Here is a 14302-nt window from a genome sequence, read left to right on the forward strand (position 1 = left end):
GAGGGAGGGAGAGGAGAATGAGGGGTTAGAGAGGGAGAGACAGAAAAAAGAAAGCAGAGAGAGAGATGTGGAGAGACAGGGATACAGATAAATCATTCTCAAGAAAAAGGGTAAGAGAGAAAGAAAGTGAGGAACAAAGAGAGAGAGACAAAGGGTAAGAGAGAAAGAAAGTGAGGAACAGAGAGAGAGAGACGGGTGGTTATAACCTTCTCACATTTACTTCAGATGTCTTTGGGGCTAGGGAAGGCACTGTGGTGGTGTGTGTGTGTGTGTGTGTGTGTGTGTGTGTGTGTGTGTGTGTGTGTGTGTGTGTGGTTACTATGTGGCATGGACACTATGTTGTGGATACTGTTTTAAAATGATTGCTCTGTGCTTTTCAGTGGTTATATGCCCCAAAATAAACTAGCACTGCCACACAGCATAAATCCAACAGTGCATTAATGGCCTCCCTTTAGGCATGGGTACAGATGGAATACGATTTCCACATGGTGTATCTGCCACACTTTTGGTTATCAGTGCTGATCTCCCAATGAAAACGCAGCTGCTCTACGCCTCATTGGTTGCCACAGGTTCTGGCTTAATCCTTATTGGTGAGTTTCTGACTGATCACACCTCTCGCTTCCATTGTCTTTGGGCTTCGATTTGCATAATTCCTATCCCTTACACTAGCCTAGAGGATTTGTAATTCGAAATACTCTGGGATTTAAATAACAGGAACAAAGCTACCAAATGGAGGAGATCATTAGACCAGCACAGGCAAGCACTGCGAGCCACACTGCCAGCTGAAACTGAACACCAAAATGATTAACACAATGATATAGATCTATTAAATGAAGCCTTGAGTTTACCTAAACGTTTTATCAGAATTATCAGATATTTCTATGTTTTCCAGAAACAATTGGGGCAAAATCCAGTTGCACACGGTAAATTTTTTAACCAATAGAAAAGGAGAATTGTAACCAGCAATATTAGCTCAGCCCACCATATTTCCTATCATGTTGCTGGGCAAAATTTCATATGAGCCTGCCTCCGTCATACTATGGTAGCTTGGTTGGTGGTTGTTAAACGTGTGTGATGTGTTAGCTGGTGCACTTCTTTGGCCCCCTGTGTATCGTGTGTCTGACCTCACTAACAGAATTTCTGCATTGCCCAAAGTAGCAGTCACAGGACTTCAGCACCTAACAGACCAGTGGCTTTTTTTCAATCAATTCTCTTTTTCCCCCGTCTTTAATCATTCGATATGCTCCAATAGGCGAAACAGAGGAGTAGTGACAGATTTGGAAGCCGTCTCGAAACACCCATGGTTGGATCAAAGGTCCATCCAAGCACTGAAATGCCAGCTTCCTAAATAAAACTGCACTTTTCTCTTAGACTGAGAGATAAATAACCATTATATCTAGAAAGCACCATTCACCTGACTCTGTTATTTACTCATTAAACAAAATATGGTTAGGGCCGCCTTTACAACTTATTAACTTATCAAATAACTAACTCAGCACGAGGATCAAAATGAAAATACTTGATTGTATTTCAAACAATTCAAATGTAATTATTTTGTATTTTCCCGTTTTTGATCGATTTTGTCAGAAGTTCATTGTACATTTTATTTGATTTATACCCACCACAAGACACTTATGAAAATGTTTCGTTTTTTAGTTTAAAAAATATATATTTCTCATCTATCTATCTAAAAAAGAGTTGGCGATATTTCATTTATTTGCTTAAAAGTTGTCTTTATATTTTTTCTAAATCCGTTGTTTTATAATGAAATATTGTACTTCAATTTTGGAGCATAATTGTTGAAATATAGCTAGCACAGTCCAACATTTATTTTTTCCTTTTTTTTTTGCTTCACTTTAGTGAATGCCTTGATTTAGTTTTTGCTCTTAAACATAGGCTACAAACAAATGCCCTAAGCGAGTGAAAACACCGATATTGCAGTAGAATATTATATGTGACAATTTACGACTGTTTCGTCACCATGTGAGTATGAACATATGAAAACCAACATATGAAAACTATAAATTCTAGTAAATATTACTAGTAGTGCCTCTGTATGATCTCTACCTGGGTTGTTCCATGTCTGGCCCTAAAACATCTCTGCCCAGAAGTGCACTTAAAGGACCGGGGCTTTGGTCATTAAGATCATAAAGTCCTGCTCATAAATATGTTTTATTTGTTCCTTGAGTGTGCTCACTGCTTAGGAAGTCTTTATAGCAGAGCGGTAATATTTCTTCTCCAGACGGACCTGCCCATTGAGTTATTATGGAATACTGTAACTGGCCAAATCATAGCATGGCTCAGAGTTTATAACTGAAATATAAAAAATATTTTCTCCTCTAATAAGCTGCTATAATATTCAATCCCTTGAGAATCTTGATTCTTAAAATGTATAGTAATAAAGATACAGTACATTGCTTGGTCTGATAGATTGATTCCATGAAATAGATGTTAGGTTTTAATTAATACAACTAAAATATCATCACTTTATTAGATGACTGTTGGTCGTATTCAAATGTTATAACGATGGAAAATAAATTGTTATCTATTTCTAACAACTAAAGGATTTCTTAAATTTTTTAAAAAGACGTTAATTTATCAATTGAAAATTAAGGCATTTTCGTTTATATATTTTATTGCCGACTAGGCTGACTTACATTGAAAAAATACTACATTCTTTTTTATTTAACTTTTAAAGTATATATATATACAGTTGTAATTGTCTCACATCTATCCAGTACATCTGGTCCCTCTTGTCTGTCCCATAGTACTATAATACTATTGGGAATGATACTGAGTGGTTTCAAGCTCTGATCGCAGCATCGTAACCAGGAACACAGGTATTTCAGATGGGTTTCAGGGGAAGTCCTGCAGCTTTTATTGCAGTTTTTTGTTGAGAAAGGTAGTCGACTGCTTCGAAGTGGGACAGGACAGGTTATCTGTGACCTGGCCTCTTTGTTTAATAGACAACGGAGGGTTATTTGGCCATTAGTGTCTCTTTGTAGTGACTTGTCTAGGTGTGATATACACCCTGTCACTAGAGATCCAGCACAGCCAATCTCTGCTACATCTAATGCATGATAAAGGAACAAAGATGGTGGAGACAATGCCTTGTGACGCAATGTACCCATAAACACCACAATCCAGGCTCATTCACATGACCAGTAAAATGCCAAATTACTTCAATTATAATCAATGTAATGTAAAAGCGTAATGCTACTCATTCTCTATTTCAGTTTAATTTAATATGAGAAAGGGCTAATAAAACCTATGAAAAACGTAGCACGTCATCTGCAGACTACAGACTGCTAACTGCGGTCGGTTGTCTGATTCACGGGGAACGTAGTATTCTGCTTCGGCGAAGACGTCTTATTGGTGGGAAGATGTTGAGCTGTGATTGGCTGGGAGGGTGACATTCTGTGTCGAACTCCACACACCAGAGGACGAGGACCTGTTACTCCAGATGTCCTCTCGTCGTCCCCTCCAATGTTTGCAGCCGCACGCACGCGATCCCCCGCTCTGCCTGGCTGCACCCTCTCATCGCATTACTTCTGCTATTCTAACTCCGCCATCAATTATGCACTAGAATAACTGAGGGACCTGGCGGAGCCAAGACATAAAGGGAGATCATCAGCCCGGGCCCTGCGAGCATCTGCCTGCTTGTTCCCACTGTGTTGCCGTGAAGAGTGATACGGGTGCCAGGCCGCCAGCTCAGCTAGGGCACCGGCAACCACGGCACAGATACAGCTATGCTAAGCTAGGGCACAAACGCAACATGGCTATGACACAAACACAGCCAAGCCATGACTATGTTGCTTCTACCATTGTTTTCACTCTAAACTAACGTTGTACATGTTTTTGGAGAGATGCATTAAAATCGCAATCAAAAAAATGTTGGTTAATCATATCTAAAGCTGTTTGTTGTCTCCTAAGGATCTTCATGTTGAATTAAACAAGGGGCGGAGCCTGTTCAGTAAGGCTCCCAGGATTCTCAACCGACTTTATTTCTTGAAAAGAAAATGGAGTCGAATTTGGAGGGAAATGGCGGTCTTTGCTTCCCTCGCTGTCACAAGACACAGCTGGGAGTCAGGCAAAGAGGAGAGAGAGACACCTACGAAGACAGAACAAATCCTAGCAGTCTGAGATTTCAATCAACAGTGCTAAACTTGGGGTGATGATAAACTCAAATGATTTCATCGAAGTCTCTTAACATCAAAGAAACATGGGGTGGGTGAGAAAACATGTATGTATTATGGAGTGAGACAAAATGTCGACCCCTGCATTAAAGTCATGGTGGTCCTGACCTGGATTTCTTCTGGTTGCGTGTGAAGGTTTGCTGTCCAGGCTCTACTGTGAGATCGCAAACAGCTTTTTAATATTTAATGGGTTCCAAAGCACTGAGCATGCTCAAAGCCAACAGGAGGAAATACTCTGTCTCCATGGGCCAGAAAGCCACACTAAAGGTCCTGCAAAGTCACATCAAGTTCATGAAAAGAACACTGTTCTTCCCAGATATCTAAATGTCACTTTTTTTTATTGACTCAGAAATCACATTATCAATGCCCTTTACCTAATCTGTCCACGGGTGCCTGAAATGCCACAACTATGCCAAAGATCATTGCATACACTAAGCTAACCCAAAATACAAGACTTCTCTTAACATGCTATGAAAAATAATGAGCTTTCATCAGATAAAACAAAGTTTCATCAGACAAAAGTAATATTTACTTCACTTGAACCAAATTAATTAGAGAGGAGCACAGTACATTCAACCATTAAAAAATGTAGGCCAATTTCGTTTTCAGAGTGTATCAGTAATTCAATATGATCTAAACAGCAAATACAATGGGGAGAAAAAATAATACTACACACTTCATCTACCCTGCTTGTCTGTAAGTCTGATGCAATCACAGAAGAAATTCGGTAGAAGCAAAATGTCTTAATCTCCCCACCCCCCCCAAAAAAAAAAAAAGACCTTGAAAGTTAGTCACCAATGAGACGAAGAAACGTTGCCTCTTGGAGAGGGATATTTGCTTTTTATTTAATTTAAAAAGCCACATTGACCCAAATAAAGTTCCAGAAGCATTACACGGATGCTTGGCTGTAATCACATTTGTTTTATATCGTGCATACTTTCCGGCCAATTTGGATTCATTTGGAATAGTATATACTAAGGTCTGTAAAACACAGCTCCCTGTGCCAATGTGCCTGGTGGGAGCCACAAGCATGCCAGGTCTGTGTGCCATAGACCAGAGAGTAGCACTGGTGGAATTCCAGTTAGCAACACTAAAACAGCCAAACTGTCATGACCACACCCTTCTGGAGCTATCTCAGACTGAGCACTACTAACAGCAATCATGACTAATTACTAAAGACAGAGGACGAGCCAATCCTCTGTAAATAACCAGGCTTTAGGCCAGGGGTGTCAAACATACGGGCCAGATCGAGCCCACGAGGTAGTATAAAATGTAGATCCATTAGAAGTGATAATGGATCTACATACATACAGTTCCATACAGTTATTGCCAGCTCGCTAATAATCACCAGAATGAAAGACAGTCAGGGAGCATCAAAAGTTCCAAAAACGATGAATAGAGGACCATTTTTTATACATATTTTTGACGGTGAGGAAATATAACACATTGAAGACCGAACGCAGCCCTGGGCAAAATGAGTTTGACACCCTTGCTCTAGCACTCCAGCTGCAGAGAGCTCTGCTATGGTCGACAGAGGGAAAGGAGATCATTCCAATTCTCTTTCTGCCTTTTTCTCTCTCTCTGCCCATCTTTCCCCTGATTTGCACTGAGACAATTTGTTTTCTCCATTTACTTGATCCGTTTAAAGTCTGCAGTGCAAAATGAATCCTTAATTTCCTTTCCTCAGAGAACGTTCTGCAGTAGGGGGCATGCAGTAGATAACACAACGTTACTGTAGCTCACCGCAGTAAAAAGTGTTCAGACCCTACACTTTCTTGGTGGATTCTGTTTGTGGAGTCCATTTTCATTACCTTGGCCTTGGCCTACTGTACATAGTCCTCTTTCATTGTGGGCTTGTTCTGCTAAAGCGTACTGTAAAAGCGTACTGTAAAAGGAAGCTCAGATAGCCACTCACCACACTACTGCAGAGAGGCCGTCAATACAGAAGCCTTCCCAGCACACCACTACACTGTCTGTCAGGAGGCTTTAGGGACTCTTTAGGGCCTTCAAGCGGCAGTTCCAGAGGCTTTACTGCAGTCATTAGGGGCTGTGCCTGATTAATGTGAATGGTCAGGCAGGCCCTGGCTTTCTGGGGGAAGAACAGAGCGGGGTGAAGGGTCCCACAGGAAGTGCTTTGTGTCTCCACACAAAGGGAGGCTGACCTCTTAAGCCCCTTAGAGCCTCTCTGCTAATACCCTCACTGGTGCCTACAAAGACACAGTGGACGCCATTTCACCACTCACATTTAAACAGCACACAAAAAGCCCCGCCGAGACTTAAACCTTAAGAAACAGCAGAAAAATGAACCTTGGGAGCGCTGAAGTGAGACTTGGAGATTAGGGGCTGGAGGGTTGGCTCTAATCCACTGACTGGCCCGCGCATATTAAATGACAGATGCCGACTTGCCGAGCTATACCACCGATCGGAAAATTGACTGAAAACAAGTTTACGGAAGTTGCTGAGAATGTGATCTGCACAAAGTTTAACAGAAACAGCATGGCAAAGGCTTTCTATCCAAAAAGGGATTAATTGTGTGGTGCTCTGAATATTGAGTATTCCTGTAAGGTAACAGAGAAATCCCTACTTACACACAGTTAACACAATAAATGTTCACCAACAAGACACCCACTTAAAACACCCTCCTCTTTTTAGTCCCCGTTAGTCAAGCAGTGGCAGCCTTGTTAGTTTGAAGAGAATGACAGGGCCAAGGCACCTTTCTCTGTGTGCAGGGTCACAGAGCAGTGGGACAGGCTGCTTTCTCCACAGGACTATTATCCCCTTCAGAGAGGGCCAGGACAAATCACCTCACTCTCTGACGCCAAGAGTTCCCTGAGAAGATGGCTGCAACACATGCGGCTCCATCCACAGGCTAATTAAGGGCGGGTGTGGAAATACAGGTTTTGACCTCATGCAGGGGGCCCATGGCATGGCCACTATTTCCCCGGGTAACCCTGTGTCCCATCTCTGGGAGCTTCTGTTACCTCTGTGACTGTGTCTCGCTCCCGTTGTGTGCCCCTTCCCCTTCGCCTCCTTACGTACTCACCCTCACAAGAGCCTGCCACAACTCTACTCTCCCACTCCCCTCTCCTCCAACTCTCCCTATATGCCTATCTCGCTTTAAGAGCATGCATCGTTTAAAGACGGCTATGGGGCCGCTGAGTACGATAGGAACAATAGTGTCCTTTCACGCGGTCTGGGCTGGGGCTGGGAGAGGGTTGCGGTCCTGAGACCCAGTCAATATTTGGACGTGGCTGCTTTTTGTTTCCGTTTTGTAACCAAGCGGAACCCAGCAGCAGGGAGCCGGGAAAAGGCTGAGGGGGAAAACAAAGGTAAACACTGAAAAATGCAAACGGAGCAACTCACAATGCCACTGGGAAACTATCACAACATCAACTTGTCACAAACTGGAAAGTGGTGTATTGTTTCTTAAGTGGAGATTAAAAATGTTGCCAGAACAGAGAAAGCAAACAGCCAAGGTCATTTCGCTGAGAGGAGAACTATCTGTATCTGTAAGGGAAAGGATGTTATAAGGTGGAAAGAGAAGCCACTGAATCATTTTCACATTTCTAAGGTGTCCTCACATGGACTGCAGAACCAAATCATAGTATACCAAAGTAGTGGGCCGCAAGACAGACGAAAAAGTAGTTTGATTGTCTTCGATAAATATGTCACATCTGTTGTAGAAAGATTTGAGGGGCATTAACGAAGCTTAAACTGCAGTCCCTAGGGTGACAGTGCTCTTGTAGAATGCTGAAATCCCTCTCCCCAGCTGTCAGGTCGTTAGTCCCACCCAATGAGCCTCTTTGATGAGGAAGAGTATCAGTTTCCATGGCATCGGTGACACAAACAGCAGGAAGATTAGGGACGGAACTCAGCCCTGATTCTCCACTGATCCCACCTATTAGCAACAAATAAACACCTTGCCACAGCAATGGTTGCATGTGTCCCATATGGAGCCTGACGCTTTTAATTAAGCAACTATCAAACTAAATACAGTCCGGTGGGGATTTCTCTAATGCTAACTCATCAATGGGCAATTATCTAATCGTTAACTTTACTTACAAATTGTGTTTTTAATTACACATGTGTTAACACAGTATTACTGAAGAAAATGCATGACTAGCCCCTCCACCGTGTTTACACAATCATTCACGCATGTATGTTAACCAACAGCCATCCAAAGATACCACAGCCCTTCTCCTCCAATCTTTACAAGACATTTTATTTTGTGGCCGAGCAATTTCTATAGCTAATTACTACCAATATAGCACATTCTTATAAGACGGGCACTTAAAAATGATGCTCTCTTAAAATTTGTCACGAACAAGTCAAACAAAACACTCTGACTCATTATAATATAGGGTCATTCCATTTTATTTCAATCACTTTTTGACTGCACCCCTTTTGATTTGAATGAAACTTTCCATACATATTTGACCATGGTAGAAGTGGTCAGAAAGTTACTTTTTGGACCTGAATGCCAAAACATTCAGGAGATATAGGTGCCCAAAGTTGACCCATTTTCATACCCCACCATACCATGAGACATCCATGTCTTAATCACTGGAAAAGATAAACGGTTGAGTTTGATAGCATTTAAACGCTCACAAAAACAGTTGTCAAACTATTCCATAATTTTGTGATTATATATATTTTTTTACTTTTTTAGCCTTAAACGTCAATTATCTGAAACCGCGGGCAACAACGATTTTTTTCATTTCCGCACATGTAGTTTAGACCCTATTTTACATAATCTGAGGTATTTGTGCTGTGCCCACCATCAGTGGTCTGAAGGGATAGGTCCATTCTATGAATTATATTTCTATGATTGAAATGACACCCGCCCTGTATTCAAGAGTATGCTGAGTCTCAACTGATGGCGGGCACAATGCATGCACTTCAGATTATGCAAATTAGGTTTTAAGGTACAACATATGTGAAAATGTAAATAATCGGAGTTGACACGTTTTTAGATCATTGACATTAAATGTCAAAAAGGTAATAATAATTATTGATTTATTTTTAATTCAACAAATGATTACATTTTTTGACAACCCTGTTTGTAAGCTGTTAAATTGTTTTAAACTGAACCTTCAATATTTTCCAGTGATGTCTTATGGCATGGTGGGGTACGCAAAACCTGTCAACTTTGAGAATCTGTGTCTCCAAAAAGTCACTTTCTTACAACTTTTACCATGGGCAAGTATTGAAAGTTTCATTCAAATCAAAAGGGATGCGGTCAAAAGCGGATTGAAATCAAATGGAACGACCCTATATCCATTGTAGCTCAGAAATGTTATGTCTCCTCAACAAGCACTTCATTTTCTTTTAATTAAGGCGATTATAATGACTTGAGCGCCTCACTGTCACTGATTGAGGCATTTGTACCTCCGAGCATGACTGAATCCTTATCATAGTTACACTACTGTTCCACTGCTTTTGATTCCCACTGTTGGAGTGTATCAACAAAGTGCGTCAGAATGCTGAGAGGTTTTTCTTGAGAGATATTGGGAGGGAAATAGGAGCAACATTTATTAAGTGCGCAACAAACATGACACCATCAACCTACATGAGTTTTAAACAATAGAAAATGTCTTCACCATTTACATTTTTCACGAGTCACTTCCCATTTCAATTTCAGAGTCCCTGTAAGGGATTTCATGAATGGCTGAGTATGGACTGCAGGACTGCAGGGCTGCTGCGTTGGGTGCCGCTTTTCTACTGTGGTCAGGAAAAAAGCCTCATCTGGAAGTTGTGACTATACCCCAGCAGGCTTCGGGCTCTGATGGCCGAGTATAGTTACATTACCCAGCAGGGGCCATGGGTCCAAGGTCTAACACAGAGCATGGTTATATTAAACGGCAGGGCCAGGGGCCCCTGAGTCTTAGCATGGTGCATGGTTACATTATACAGTGGGTTGGGTTTGGATTAGGCCCCTGAATGAGAAAAAGAGAGTCAATTTAGAGTTAGTCATTTATTTACTCGAGGAGCCCTATTCTCCTCAGACAAAACCCAGGCAGGGTGCCGTTGCATGGCCGTCGCAGAGCCTCAGAGAAGAGGCAGGCTCTGCCCCGGGCTTAACCCTGACTACAGTCCCCTCTGTGCTGCTCTGTGATGGTTAACCCAGGGCCTGCTTGGTTACCACAGAGTGTGTGACCTCAGCATGTGTGTGTCTCTCACAGGAGCATGCACCACACTGGGCCTGGGCACTGCTGAAATACCTCTCTGTGTTACCCTCATTGTCTGCCCCAGCATGTGGTTGGGGGGCAGGGGAGCAGGGACGGGGGGCTTGGCTTTGGAGGAGTAGGACTTGGGAAGCTGGAAATATATATTTTTTTAGGCAGGAGCTGTTGGAATGAGCTGATGACACTATGGGAGTGCATCAAAGATGTTATATGTTCCAGGAAAAGAGGCAGAGAGCCTTGCCTTTGATGCCACCATATTTGCGTTAATATCTCAACCGTTCTCTTTCTTCTCCTAACTAGCTCATTGCACACACTTTGCCTCAGGGTTACCACAAAAAGACAAACAAGTACAGCATCATCTGTTGATTCCGTGCAAAGCAAATCACCCCAACGGACCAGTTTCTTCTCCCTAAGCATAAATGTTGAGGAGTCATTCCGAAACTGTAAATGTCAGGAAAAACCTGATAAGGTACAAAGGTGATATGTTATGCATGACACGAAGTGGTACACTCATACTACAAACTATTTTCTGAGAATCAAGCCATCCAGTGTGAATAACAGTTAGTCACCTGGGGAGTCAACTCAAAGCTGTAGGCTACTTGAGAATAGTATTGCACAATTAGCATCTCTGTCAAATAGCAGTCACATCTGACCATTCCATTACAGTGGGTAATTACAGCCATTGCTTTACCCTTGTGACCACACTAATTGGCAACTTTGACCAATTACAATAAAATACAAACGGCAGGTGGAAACCTAACTGAATATTTCTTGTATTTTATTGTACAACCATAAGGAAGGGCTTTAACATGTTATAAGCAGGCACAAGTGTTGTGGGATTTTGTTGTGCGTCATATGTAAACGCCTTATCATTTTTTCAAATAAAACTGGCAGATAATATTGAATCTTATTCAAGGCAACATTTTAGATGTGTTGAACAGACACTTGGATACATTCGTAGCCAATTCTAACAGAAATCAATAGCTACTGCTGCTACAGAATAATTGTCCTACTGCCGAATCAGTAAAAGTGAACGTGTTAAGAATCCGACTCACACACAGAATATTTTAAATGATCAAACTAACACCCGATTTCCCTCACTCGAGAGATAAGCCACATCATTTCCCATTAGTTCAATTATAAGCCTACCTAAAATGAAAGCCTTTCGCGGCAACAGATCTGTGGACGCATCCAGCAGAACCAGGATAATATTCATAATCATTCTGGTGTATTTACAGTATAGGATATAACAAACTTATTGATGAGAGGTAGATAAGATATATGTCACGCAACATACACGTTCGTCTTTGTAAATGATTGCCGAAGTGCATCAATAAAATGTATATTTAGGCTATAAACAAGTGACTATTGGTCAATGAATCATGGTCAGCATAGTAGGGCAGAATATTTCAAATTCACATTGTAACAAATATCATATGGTCTACGGGCCATCCACCTCCAACCAATGTCATCAATGAAGTTGATCCCGCATGAAGTTTGTGACCGTGGCCCATCCCTGACACACATTGCGGTTACGCACGAGACTCACCTGGGGTTGGTCCGGTTCCAGTAGACCGCATAGCGGTCGGACACCACCTTGGAGGCCGGCTCTTGGCCGTAGACACACGTCCATAACACCAGCGAAACGCATAGGATCATTTCCACCTGCGGCATGGCTCCCGAACTTGGACACGTCAAGGTCCCTCTCGATGCAGCGTCTGGCGCGGTAGAATTCTTCAAATTAACAGAGTGAAATTAGATTCACATCTGAAGGCTTTTAAATTATAATTGCCTTATGTCTTAGTTGACTGCTCGAGTATAACGCATTGATTGGATTATTACACAAGGCAGTTATTGTGCTGAGGCTTGAATTGATATTTGTAAAAAGTTTTTTCATTCATTAAAAAAAAGCACTGCCATTTTGTGGAATACAAAAGTATTGCAATTGGTGGGTAAATGTCTTGATTATTAATTAGTTGATGATCCGTTTAAAAGACATACTATTTCAGTCAATGTTCTTGTCGTGTATTCATAGCAACAAGCGCATCCTCTTCAACCGCAAAAGATGTGGGATGTCACAGCTATTATAAACATGAATTTTTAGCTTTATAATAGTTTTCTCCTGCAGTCGGTCTACAGCAGCCTACACAAATGAATAATTATTCTCTCGGATCAACTCTTCTTTGGGCACCAATAGTTTCTGTAACTATAGGCCTACGCAGCGTTGAATTGTTGATTTTCAAGTTAATAACAGCGTGGTCCATGCATGAATATGCTATGAAATGTTTCTATAACATTTGAATAATAATTAACTCCACAGAACCAGCCGGCTACAGACAGTGCCAAATCTTCCTTGACGCTGTACTCGCTCGGATCTGTGTCCGTGTCTTCGGCGCTGTCGCTGTCGCTGTATTGTCACGGCTGAAGAGCCGCTGAAGAACTAGGAGCAGCTCTTTCCTTGAACCGGAGTCGTTCAAATGTGCCGTGGCAAAAAATGTGTTAATAAAATCCTTAGCATGGACACAAATACTTCTAAGTGTCGCTTGAAACGAGGCAAATATAAGCAGGAGCGGTGGAAAGTCGTGTAGTTCAGCATGAAGAAATCAACCCATGTCAGAGCAGCGCTCGCTCGGCTATGCATGATCCCCCACTGTGCCAGCGCGGGTACAGTTTCAGGCTCACGCACAGTCTCATTGGTTTGCATTTTGAATGATGGGCGTTTCGCTTACAAAAACAACATCCCTCCTCCTGAGGAGGTGTATCTGCTTCAGTGCTTCCTCAAGCGACAGATAATTTATTTCACAAAGTAGACCTACTGGGCACGAGGGCCATGGCCCCTAAACGAGATGATAAAGATGTGATACCAGCTCCGCAGGTTGGTTACAGGTTTACACCTTTCACGCAGGTTGATGCTGTCTTTACCCACACATACAAGTGTTTTGAAATAACTATGTTTTTTATTATACAGCATTGTGGAAACTTATGCTGCAACTAACCACTGAGTCGTATTGCCCGCTACTGTATTTTATATCATCCATTGAGCTCAAATTGTTAATTTACTACACCTTTAGCAGTTAAACATGTGAATAAAGTGACATGTATGTGACATGTATGTGGCACTCTGCATTATTTCCTAGTTTTTGTCAATGTATTCAACATTCAAACATTGGGCAAAGGCAATTTCTAACTGTTCTACCCTGTCTTGTAGGGTTTGCTGTCTTGTAGGCTTGGCTACAGACTGATGCGCCGTGTCGGTTTTTGCTCATACCATGCTTTACGCAGTAGCCTTCCAATGTTTCTTGGCGCCCCACAGTGGAGGTAAGGAGAATCGCTTATTAGAAGGCTCCCGGTAGGCTTTAAAAGAAAGTAATTCGATTAAATATTAGGTAATGTGTTATGTTTTCTATATTTGTAATCAATATGATTATTTTAGGATTAACATCATAGGCATGTGTTAGGGCCAATTGTTAGGGTTTTTATTGGTTATTTAACATGGGGGGGGTCTAGGGCAGGGGGGGGGTGGGGGGGGGGGGTGGTATATGGCCAATATACCACTGCTAAGGGCTGTTCTTATGCACAACGCATCGCAGAGTGCCTGGACACAGCCCTTAGTCGTGGTATCATGGCCATATACCACAAACCCCTGAGATGCCTTATTGATATTATAAACTGGTTACCAACGTAATTAGAGCAGTAAAAATGAATGCTTTGTCATACCCGTGGTTTACGGTCTGATATACCACTGCTGTCAACCAATCAGCATTCAGGGCTCGACCCACCCAATTTATAATCCACAAATGACCACCGGCTAAATCTATGACGTTAAAATGCCTATTTACTCTGTTCCATCTGACTGCGCAATCCACTGTCTCATCAGCACAGCCCAGTAAGTTATAAACTTGATCTGCAATATATAAGCAT

General features: G+C 42.0%; 1 protein-coding gene and 1 long non-coding RNA gene across 3 annotated transcripts in view; one reads left to right on the forward strand and one right to left on the reverse strand.

The window, feature by feature from the left end:
- The window catches only part of LOC111963988 (ephrin-A5), a 50849-nt gene extending 37804 nt beyond the window's left edge, over positions 1 to 13045 (reverse strand). For both annotated transcript variants that reach the window (XM_023987613.1, XM_023987612.2), the window contains exon 1: positions 11931 to 13045. In XM_023987613.1, the coding sequence (XP_023843381.1) occupies positions 11931 to 12055 (125 nt within the window). In that variant the 5' untranslated portion in view covers positions 12056 to 13045. The remainder of the gene's footprint in view (positions 1 to 11930) is intronic.
- A 128-nt stretch (positions 13046 to 13173) lies between these two features.
- Positions 13174 to 14302, forward strand: part of LOC139027703 (uncharacterized) — a 40787-nt gene continuing 39658 nt past the window's right edge. The window contains exons 1-2 of the long non-coding RNA XR_011479829.1: positions 13174 to 13256; positions 13590 to 13699. This is a non-coding gene — a long non-coding RNA (uncharacterized lncRNA). The remainder of the gene's footprint in view (positions 13257 to 13589; positions 13700 to 14302) is intronic.

The sequence above is a fragment of the Salvelinus sp. IW2-2015 genome, linkage group LG5, assembly GCF_002910315.2.
Source record: "Salvelinus sp. IW2-2015 linkage group LG5, ASM291031v2, whole genome shotgun sequence".
NCBI classification, from domain to species: domain Eukaryota; kingdom Metazoa; phylum Chordata; class Actinopteri; order Salmoniformes; family Salmonidae; genus Salvelinus; species Salvelinus sp. IW2-2015.